At 36.5% G+C, this 12219-nt stretch overlaps 1 protein-coding gene across 1 annotated transcript in view; it reads right to left on the minus strand.

The window, feature by feature from the left end:
* The window catches only part of LOC126822209 (uncharacterized), a 41961-nt gene that overhangs the window by 7092 nt on the left and 22650 nt on the right, over positions 1 to 12219 (minus strand). The window contains exons 3-4 of the mRNA XM_050550957.2: positions 4212 to 4241; positions 2132 to 2281 (exon numbers count right to left, since the gene is read on the minus strand). Coding sequence (XP_050406914.1) covers positions 2132 to 2281; positions 4212 to 4241 — 180 coding nt within the window. The remainder of the gene's footprint in view (positions 1 to 2131; positions 2282 to 4211; positions 4242 to 12219) is intronic.

A 12219-nucleotide genomic window follows, 5' to 3' on the forward strand; every position in this document is an offset into this window, starting at 1 on the left:
AGCCGACGGCAGAAAACAAGAAATCGCGACAAATACATCCATTAGTAACGTGATAGCTCAATAAGCATGACATTTCTTTAAAAAAATATCATGCAACTAGATGTTATTTATTACAAATATCGATCCTTAGGTTATTATTAAATAACTTCCTTTTCTAACATCAGTGTTATTTTTAGTAACATTAATTGCTTACTATACCTTACTTTCTGATTTCTTCGCATATCTCTTTTTACTTCCGTGTTGCGAACTGACGATTTTTTTTAACATGGAGAAGCTAAGATTATTGTTTGTCGAATGTTCAGTATGATATTAAAATGTATCGACTGGCTTAAATATCCACAATTTTCTTGAAATGAAATGGGTTTAACGTGCCACTGTTCTACTTCGATTGAGCTAATGAAGACGGGCATACGTACTAACAGAGTTATATGAGCTTTCTCGGACAACGTAGGGATCGAAAACGGGACCGCAATGTTAGCGAGCCAACGTGTTACTCGCCGAGCCACCGTGGCTCCTTACAACATTATACAACACTTGAGAACGTCTAAAACTGTGAAGCAGACAGATTGACTGCAGAAAATTAAGATCCATACAAACGTGACGGACATGATTCCAGCTAATTTGTATATCAATCGATCGCCGCTTGTGAAACATTGGCAATATGGCACCCAAAATCATATAGTACACACATGTACTAGTATTTGAAGTTAACATTTACACGCCAACGCATCCATTGATTTACGTTTCTGTCGATAGTCGAATTTGCTAACTTTAGTGTTCAACATGAAACCAGCGGCATTACAGATCGAAACGACAATGAAATGTTGGGTTAAAGATACATTATGGGAGATTTTTATAGAGAGTTGGCCATTCTTGCTATAACAGTTCAAAAGTAGATGATGAAAGAAGAATATTGAAAAATCCAGTCAAATTTCTTTATTCTGAACATAGTTATCATCGTTGTAATATTTGCCTAGAAATGGTAGCGAAATGTGTCGTCACCTTCGCCGATCGTTTGATTGACAGGCGTTAACTCCACCTACATATCTCGATTATCAAGTAAAGTTTTCAATGGCATACGGAAACGCTTTACAGCGGCCTCGCTAAGTACATTCTATCATTTAGCCTCGATCTAACTGACGTATTTTCATCAGGTTACCCCTTATTTGATTTAATCAATTAGTGAAATCCTATTTAAATCCGAGCTGTAGCCGAGCCATCCGTGGGTCTACAGAGTTGATTTTGGTCTTGTTGTTTAAATAAAGATCTAATTTATAATTTCTATAACATCTGAAGCCTAAATTAAGACTTGCAATAATCAGATTTAGCTCTTGCATAATGCATGTTTAATAATCAAATCTCTGCATGGTTTGAATCTCTGCATGTGCGAGAAGAATCTTCAGAATTTTCATGCCCGGTTCCCACTTGTTAGCGAAGGTACCAGCGGGGCTGATAAGGAAAGTATGTCTAGTCGTTCGGATATAAGGAAACGGAAATGAGACGTAACCATGAACACATTTGCTAGCAAGTAAAAGAACCCATATAGTAGGCGGAAATGCCGCTGTCTGGTACCCACCCCCACCCCACTTCACATTGCACCAATAAATGAAATGAAATGAAATGAAATGAAATGGGGTTTATCGTCCTACTGTTTTGCTCCGAACTGGGCTAATGAAGACGGGCATACGCCATACAGTGTGCTATGAGGGAAATTTTTCCCAGACAGAGGCACTACGGCCTACTCTTATATCGAATTCCAACTGTCAAGGGATCTTTTACGTGCACACCAATGTGTACACGGGACCTCGGTTTTTCGTCTCATCCAAATGACTAGACAGCTGCCCTTGTCAGTCCCTTCGTCCTGCATCACTGACAAGGGGGAACCATATCGGAAAATCTGGATGAACATTCTCGGCCAATGCAGGGATCGAACACCCGACCTCCAGGCAAGCGAGCCAGCGTCTTACCCACTTAGCCACCTCACTTCACATTGCATCAAAATAACCAAAGTATTGTGTTGACATTTGACCATGTAAGTTCAGCAGACTTAAGGTGTAACACGACTATGACCCCCTTCCCCAACTTTTACATAATTACCTCATAGTCACGTTAATTAATTATGTTTGCTTACCTGGGGTTTTTTCAATCACCCATTTAGCACAGTAACCTTCACATGGTATCGTTGTTAAAGCCGGGTGTGATAAGTTAAACGGATCGCCACAAAAATGGTCGCTGGACGTCGACGACGAGGAACAGAAATAACAGTTGATTATATTGGTATCTGTAAAAAAAATAATATAAACATACATAAACATCTATTAAAACACAAGTGCAGGAAACTTAAAGACATTTGGCTTGATAACCAGAAGGCCAGGGGTTCGATCCCCATTTCGACTGCAAAGGTTCCTCGGGATTTACCTGCTTGCTTGCTTTCCATTTGGCAGTGCAGAGGGCCTGACTAGGACAAGCGGTATCACATGCACCAATTAGTAACCCCTGGAAGTTTGAATTAAAGATAATAGTAGTTCACAGCCCAATCTGGTTAAAATACAGAACTATATTTTGTTTCGTTTTTTTTTTTATACTTTCGATGGTCTACACTACATGAAGTAGTAAAGACAAGTAAAATGAAATTTTGAAGTATAAAAGCGAAACGAAATAGGATCTGTGTTTTAATCAGATTGGACATAGTACCGCTGTCCGAACTAAATTTGACACATATAGCACATTGATAGCGTAGGTATTCTCGTTTTCAATAGACCGATTGGAGCAGAAAAGTAAGACGTTAAGTCCCATTTCATTTCATTTCATTTCAACTCAGCATCTGATCAATGTTTTCAATGAAACTCGGGTCAAGCAGTATCTCAATCAATCAGCATATATTTCGTTTGTTCGATCGCCAGAATCTACAGATAATTTAGCTTGATGTAACACTACTATATATCGTTTGAATGATCAAATTTGTTCGGCCTAGTCTGATTCGACCCAGTGACAATGTTCAGACGATTGATAGCTTACATTTTACAAAGATCATTAGAAAACGAAAAAGTTTTATATACCGAGTTATATATGTTATAAAGAGAAACTTTTGTCACTTGTTCAAAGTAAGTTTGTTAAAGATGCATTATGTAAGATTTTGATAAAGCGTTGGCCGTTCAAGCTATACTACTTCAAAACAGATAATGAAAAATGAATATATTATTTTATTCTTAGCGAAGTTATGAGTGTTTGAAGATATTATCGTAGCAACGGTACTTGACAATCAACACTCAGTCTCGCTTATCCATTTCATCATTAAATTTTGAAATCTCGCGAATGTTCTAATCCATTTAAATCTCGACCATCCGATGATCTAGAGAGTTGATTATAGGCTTGTCATGTGAATAAATGTCTACAAAATAGTTTATATAACTGCAATAGGCAGATATAGCTCTTACATAATGCTTCTTTAAATTTGGGCTAGTGACAGTTTAATCCTATGCACCCTCTCCCCAGCACCACCACTGAGACTGCAGGCCTACCTTTAGATAGTAGTTGGTCGTCATCATGCTATTCAAATCCAAAATGGAGAGAAGCAACTCGTTCTGCTAGTCTGTACGTTTCAGTTCTAAATACTGATGTGCTTAAAGGGGGTATGTAATTCCAGTGAAGAATTTAGGCCTATTGCTTACGTATGGTGGTGTCATATCCGCTAAAACATATCTGGAACGTCTCCTTTAATATTTTTATAAACACAGCCAGCCAGCAGTGAACTAATAAACAGCAAAACAAAACGAGAAAGAATTCTAAAATAAGTGTACGTCTAATAGAGAAGCTAAACTAAAGATAAAGCTAATAAACAAAGGATATACGAATAGTACCAGCAGCCAATTTGAAAAAATATACTATGATACGATGAATATCATAAGGGTAAGAATTTGGGTGAGGAAAAGGATCATTTGTTGACCATAGCAGGAAATATACTATAATAAAGCAGTCGGGCTTAACTACTAAGCAAAATGACTTTGTGTTTTAACTTAGTTAAGTTTTTAAAATACAAACATCAAGTGAAATTGTCCATTTATTATCACTATTAATCCCATGCTAGAAATGGTCTTTAAATAATAGTTATTATTTTATTCTTTTTTTTTTATAATTTGCAAGGTAGGTGTTAGATGAGATGGAGAGTTGTCTACTACATGTGGAAGGGTTGGAGATATAATTCAACTTACGTCTGATGTTATCATTTCCTTTTCCAATATCTTAAATAAAAAAAATAAAGCAAAACAACTCATAGATATATGAATAAAACTTATGAATATTTTTTCACAATTTCAATCAAAACAAAAATACAGAATAAACTGCTAAAATAAAATGAACACAATGAAAACTATAACTAAATGATATAAAATATTGCATTTAATATTTACACTGTTTGTAATATATTAAAGGACTATGGCACCAAGCACCATTTTCTTCGCCAAAAAAAGATATTAATAACATAGACAAACCATATTTTCTTGGTAGAGAGAGAGAGAAATGGGGTTTAACGTCCACTCGACACAGACCAGGTCATTTCGGGACTAACATATGGTTCAATTTTATTTCTATAATTCGCTTGCGCGTAGTGGTCTTTAGCAGCGGGAGGAAACCGGAGGACCCGGAGAAAACCCACGAAGTTGTCACGTACAACCAGGGATTCGAAACCACGCCAGTTGACTCAATGACAGACTTTATGATACAGCACGCACGTGCTAACCATTCAGCCATCCACCCACCCCCCCCCCCTTCTTGGTAGAAATATTCTCCTTTAATAGATGGCCATAAATATTATTTTATAATGTCTGAAGCAAGAAAAACTCCATGCCATAAGCAGACTTAGCTCTTACTTATTGTCTCTTTATTGTTAATCCATTAGTTACTAAACTGCCTGCAGATAATTGACGTTATAAATTATCAAATCGCCCTGATCTTCCATGTGACTGTAACTATAGAAATGCGGATATAGTCAGTTCCGTGCCTTACGGATATGTTCTAGTCTTAGGTTGACCAGCTTGCTGTATAACGGTTGAAAGAAAATTACATTACAGATGCATTACGTAAGATTTAGATAAAGAATTGACAGTTCTCGCTATAATAGTTCAAAAATAGATAATGAAAAGTGAATATGTTGAAAATTTCATTTCAGTCAAATTACTTCATTTTAGCGGAGTTATTGCCGTTTGAAGAACAGTGTAGTTTCGATTGCGATTGCTACCGTTGCTGCGATAACACAGATGCAATTAAAGGCAGTTGCGTAATGCAGCATAACGAAGCCATTGTCTTTTTATACTTATAGAATACATGTAGCTGAAGCATAAACAGTGCATGTAATTAATGTTTGATATAATGTAACAGTTTAGAAGTGTTGGGTATCGTGACATTATTGTGCCATAGTCAAGCAGGATCTGTAAATTGATCCTGATAAGTTACCAAGGTATCCAAGGAAAATTATAAATATGGGCCCATTTGATGCCCCGCCCCAGGACTGGGCCTCAAGACTATTATGGACGGATTGACAGGGTGACTTATTAGTTCAGCCTTTCCCCACATCTAGCCTTATTGTTTATCTCTCTGCATTCCACATTAATCTTTTGTTTTTTTGTTGTCATAACAACAAACACATAAACCCTAATTAATTATAAATAGAAAAAAAATCAAATTATATGACATGATCAAGGCCGCTTAAACAGATGGAATAAGTATGATTCATCGGGTGTATGACTATGTTTTGGGATCTTAAAATAGACGAAGATGAGTATAAATGCACATATTAATGTAATAATTATGAATGTATATAAAGCGATTTATATTCAATTTTTAAAAATGTTATTTTAATTTCTAATCAATCAAAATACGTGAACAGTCCAAATTAAACGGTAGTCGTTTACGCATGCTTAGTCCATTCTACACGACTACACGTTTCTATTATTATTTGGAGAATCGGCCATTTATACTAATTATTTTTGCATTGTCTTGTAGGATATGTTTTTCTTCTGTTCATTACAAATGGCGACGGAAATCACAGAATACACGACTTGTGTACTGATTGTACAATGTTCATTATGTCTTAAATATTGGATATTAGGATCCCATATTTTCACGACAAGATAACAACATCAATATTGATTGAATTGGGCCAATATTGAATTTTAATTCGTATTTCGAATTTTATGGAAAATAGTAAAGTAGAGGTGCAAGAAATAAAACAGTTTTACATCCTGATTAAACACATCAAAGTCATACACACAGGTAAAACATAATCTATTCATGTTTAGAGATTGAACATACTACAAACATGCTTAAAATTAAAAAGTAACCACAATGCAGTCATGCTTCAAATTAAAGTATACGACATTCATGCTTCAAATTAAAGCATACTAGAGTCATGTTTCAAATTCAAACATAAAACAGTCATGATTCAAAAGTAAACATAATACTGTGAATGGGGTTTAATGTCCTTCTGTTCTGCTTCAAACGGGCTAATGAAGTTGGACATGTGCCATGCAGTGTGTTATGAGGGCATTTAGTCCGGGCAGCAATTGAATTACAACTGTCAAGCACCGAACCCCTGTTGCTCCCTAAACATAATACAGTCATGCACGTAAATTAAATATCAATATTCAGCAAAGAATATAAAATTTCATAAACATAATAATTCAAATTTGTATATCCTTGCTTTCATTTTAGTTCATTGGTTTGACTTAGAAAAATGATATGAGCGATCAACCATCGTATAAACCATATAGTCGTATTAAAAGCAAAATATTTTCACTTATGTGGAAGCAGACGTTAAACACCAAGAACTACTACGTTGAATTACAAAACCATAACTGTCTGAATTGTGAAAGCCAGATGCCACTCAACAGACTGCTTTTATTGTGTCTAATTTGAAATGAATATCGAACATAAGTCCTGCTGGGTCGGAAGAAGCTAATAAAATTACTGGTTTCTTCCGATAAAGTCTTGTTTGTCCACAACTCGAGCCGTTGCTCGCTCAATAAACTTCATGAATATTTCTTCCAATCTTATAGAGACGAGCGCTTTGTATTATGACGCGCGGTCAACCATAAATATGTATGTTAGAGTAGAAGAATACTTGAACCAGAGAAAATATTCATATTTCATCTGATTAGCAAACCTTCTCAAGCTTTGATTAGGTCAAAAAATATCAGCTACTTAAGCGGGGAAATAAAAATACACTAAATGAGATTAAATCTGTATTTTTTCATTTATTTAATGCGAAAAATAATTTTAAAGTGTATTGGAATTATACCTGACATGGATGTGGAATACGAAGACACGCGGGACCCTGGCCTTGAACTTATCAGAAGTGGTTAATACGCTGGTCCAAATTGTATTCAAGTTCTTCTGTAATTCAATTACCCAGAGAGCTTGATTATTTCTAGTGACGCTGTTGTTTTTATACATACACGATGTTTAAAATAACTAGACCTCTTTGATTTGAGTTAAAAATAAAATTGTCCATAGACAAAGGTTTTGAATTGAAACAGATTGTGGGTTCCATGGGCGCGAGAACGTTCGAGGGTCAGGGGTCAAAGTGAACGGGGGTGGGGGTCCGCTCCTGGATTGAGTGGGTCTAGTGGGTCCTTCCCCGACGAATTTGTTTAAAATTCTGGCGTCGTCGTGCTGGTTAACATTTAAATCCCATCGGACTGGAATACAAACTCAGACCATAAGCAACAAGATTTGATGCACTTTAACAAATAATGTATACCAACAAGAATCTGAAATATGGAGGTCCCGGGTTCAGTCCCTGCGTTGGCCAAGCAAATTTAGCTCTTTATCGAAATCTTACATACTGCATTGGAAACAAAATTTAAATTTGTAAAGAGCTTGTCCAAACGCAAACAAAATAACACAAAAGATTAAAGATGCATTATGTAAGAGCAGCTAAATCTGCTTATTGCAGGTTTTTATTTTGGTTTCAAATGTTTATATAAACAACTAATTTAGAAATTTATTCACATCACAAGCCTAAAATCAATTTTCTAGATCATCGGATGGCGGAGATTTAGGCGTATTGAAACACGGACGCAATTTAATGATTTAATTTAGAAATGGCGAATCGAGGCTAAATCTTGTCAAAACTTCAAACTGTGATGACTTTACTCAGAAAAAAGTGATTTGAATGAAATTTTCAATATGTATATCATTCAGCATTATCTATTTTTGAAGTATACTCTTCAAAAAAAGTAGACATTTGACATGCTTTCAGAGTATGTTCACAGATGATGAACTTATCGCCCCAACAGAACCACTGAGCTGCACATGCGACACGCAATAGCGCCATACACGTGGGTGGGGTTCATTGTCAAATTTGACACTTCAAGGAAGGGTTGATGAAAACTGCCGCGTGCTGGTTTATCTATCCATGTTTGCTTTCCTATCGGTTCTTGCATAAGATTTACTGTTTAGCGTATCTTTGCTTTAGTGTGTTACGATTAATTTGATCGGGAGACGTGTTCGTCGACGTCAACGTCAACCGACAACACTGCAAGAATTGGCCGTGGCACTGCAAGAGGAGTGGGTCAGATTGCCCCAAATCGTGATTGGACGGTTGATTAGGAGCATGACACGACGAATTGCTGAATGTCTGAGGATTGGTGGAGCAATTACTCATTATTAAGACAGAAATACAAAAAACGTCCATTGTCACTTTTGACGGTGTATATCTTTGCGAGTGAACCCGCCCATATGAACTGTTTATGTTCATGTGTAGGCAATTGGCCTGTTATTAACATACACTGGTTACCTCTAATAAAAACAGCAGTGCATTTCCGCAATTTTGTATTGTTTCTGAATACCCCCTACTTGAAGAGTATATTATAGCAAGAACGGTCAGCTCTTTATCTAAATCTTACATAATGTATCTTTAATAACCAATAACTTTATTTTCAATTTCTTTTCCCAATTGAAAACAATGTACGAAGAGCTTCATTTCGTTATCGGTTGAGCGGTTGGCTATTATTATTCACTTTAAAGACTCGTCTAAACCACTGTGATTGGTTTATATGATTCTTGCCCAGAACATGGCATCATTTGATTGGATAGATCAGTGACCAGGTCAAGCTAATAGAACACAAGCTGCTTAAAGACACAATATTCCAGATTAAAATTCAAATACAGGTGTTTCGATCATATACAATATAATTATATAGTCGTCCGGGTGGGACGAAAAACCGAGTTGTCGTGTACACATTGGCGTACACGTAAAAATTGACTTATCAGTTGGAATTCGATATAACAGTAGGTTGTAGCGCCGCTCTCCGGGCATATGCCAGTCGAACAGAACAGTAGGCCATGAAACCCCATTTCATTTCATATAGAATATAACGGATACTTGCCAAATGGCATGAAATTGTTGAAATCGATCAATCGTAAGTTATGGCAATCTGGGTCCTGTTTCACGAAATTTTAACTAAAGATAAAATCCAAATTTTAGTAGATACTTCAATTTTGATTGACTAAGCACTAAAATCAATCTAATATTATCCAATCAAATTACTAAAATTTGGATTTTATCTTAGTTAAAATTTCGTGAAATAGGCCCCAGGATTTCATACTTTTATGGTTATTGTGCCATCATTATTATTACTGAAAGCTTGAAGAATAAATCACTTTTATCCATGAAAACCGCGGTCGGAGTGGTGTCTAGCTTGTCACTTTATTTTAATCCCTGAAATGAATATCTAAAGAACAGCCATTCAGTTTTGTTAAATTTAAATAAGGAAAGTGATTAATGAAATTAGTCTCGGTTGACAAAGGAATAAGAGGAGACCCATGTTCTCATTGTTGCGGGGGAGGTTGTCCGTACTCAAAGATAGATTACGTAAGATTTAGATAATAAACAGCTATAATAGTTCACAAATAAATGTTTAAAATGAATATATTAACAATTTCAGCCATGGGCGTCACACATGGGGGTGTCCGGGGGGGGGGGGGGGGTCCACCCTCCCACGCTCTCCCTATCACGCAACATCCGGCGTCACAGATTGTCAACATGTTATGTAATTTCATTTGCGGACCCCCCCCCCCCCCAATATATATTTCACGGCTACGCCTCTCATTTCAGCCAACTTACTCGTTTCTGAGTGAAGGTATCAGGCTGTGAAGTCTTCACAATATAGTATCTATTTTCAAATACCATTGTTACGATAATAAACAAAGTTTCGGGTATATCAATTTTAAAATCAAATTATTAAATGGGTTCGTGTTTCAGTCCACTGAAAATTGTGACCATCCGATGACCTAGAGAGTTGATTATATGCTTGCTATGTGAATACATGTCTAATTAATAATTTATAAAACATATTAGGCCAAATTAAAGATCTACAGTAGCCAGATTTAGCTATTGCATGTTGCATCTTTAATTAAAAGTTGGTTATTGGTAACGTGTAGTCAATGCTCGTGCTTTGGAGTAGATGGATCTCTGTGTGAAAAATGCGGTGTTCCCGCCCACTATTCTTCGACGTTCACACCATAGTGTACTCGGAACTTTTGGTTTTTCATCATATCTGGACGAATAAACACCGTTCGTTGCCAGGCCACTTCAAATATATTGAACTGTACTCTGGCACATTTTAACAGCATAAAAGCATAAACTATATACGCGGAGAGTCCACTTCAGCAGTTAAAGTGGGCCTTGCCGTTGTACTTTTGTGTTTCATTAGCCTATTCATCGTTACATTGTCATAAAATAAAATTAACTGTAGATCTGAAGACCCGATGAAGTTCTACGGATTCAAACTGTATTATTATTAAAAAATCTTAGCTTTCGCGATGATTGGCAATGTCATGTCAGGACAAAAAATCTTTAAAGTAGTTTATTCCCAGACGCTTTTTATCCCTTAAATTATACTCTGATATACACCAAGTAGAGATCGCATTGACACGACTACCCACTTGGCAGGCATTCAACTTGTTTAATACATTTATAAGATTCGATTTTATTCAATCTACGAACCGAAATTCAATTCTGCTCAATTTACAAAGTACGAGAACAGCCTGATTAGTAAGGCTTGACAATGGAGACTGTGTTGTTTTCTATCATCATGTCGTACAATGTTCTGTTCTTCAAAAGGACATGGTCGCGAAAATGTTATATATATGTTGAGTAGGAGTAGGAGTAGACAACATCTCACAAACAATCCCTTTGAGAGAGAGAGAGAGAGAGAGAGAGATTAGCGTCCATTCTTCAAACATTAAGAACTGTATGGCAATAATCCGATTTGGGAAAGAAAGGATCTGTCTAGCAATCGACACTTAAATCGATAACTGACCCTATGATCTAAAGCGTACGTAAAATAAAGCGCCGGACAGACTAACACTGCCATGATTTGGTTAATTACTGAAGATTTTTGCTGGATGTATTTTTAACAAAACATATATATATACGTGTGCACTATTTTGGAACTTTTGTTGATTATATTCAAGAACTCAATCCAGATCAATACACTAATATTACACGATCACCATATTACAGGTGAAGTAAAGAAACACGCATGTTTACAAATAAGATTGCATCGTGATGACCGGGAGAGAAGGGTTGTGATAAATTAATAAGGTCTCATTCTATGGATTTGGTAGACTAGACAAGGAATCGTCAACGGAAGTTTCCTTAATTGACATCTCAAACACGGCACTTAATGACATGACCTGCCGACTCTAATCAGTGACTAGCATCTTAAACACGCGAACTGCCGATTCAAACCAGTTTGTAGAGATTGTTTGTCTTAGCAACGACTTACAATAGCAACAATCACCTGCTTTCTGTCAGCAATTCAAACTCAGCCAAGGGCATAATTCAGGGGCGGATCCAGGAATTTATGCAGGAGGGGGTTTGCCAGGTTCCTGAGATAATGTACCCCTCCCTCCAGCATGGTCTCTATCGTCATTTTGGCGTATATACATACACATTGAGCTTTTTAAACAGAGAAATTCAACATCTCGTTTGACGTCAATTTTTATTATGAATTAATACAATGACATTGTGATTCAATTTCATGGATGCAAAGCATTAATTGTGATATCACATAATGTCTATATCCTTATCTCGTGTTTTGAGTGGCCACCCTGTCCCACATCTGACGATAAAGGATAAAGCACACGACCGAGAAACTTTTCTCATAAAAAGTGTTGATTTACAATTTATTTTATGTAGCTGAGCAGGGGGGGGGG

This window comes from Patella vulgata, chromosome 5 (assembly GCF_932274485.2).
Source record: "Patella vulgata chromosome 5, xgPatVulg1.2, whole genome shotgun sequence".
Lineage (NCBI taxonomy): Eukaryota > Metazoa > Mollusca > Gastropoda > Patellidae > Patella > Patella vulgata.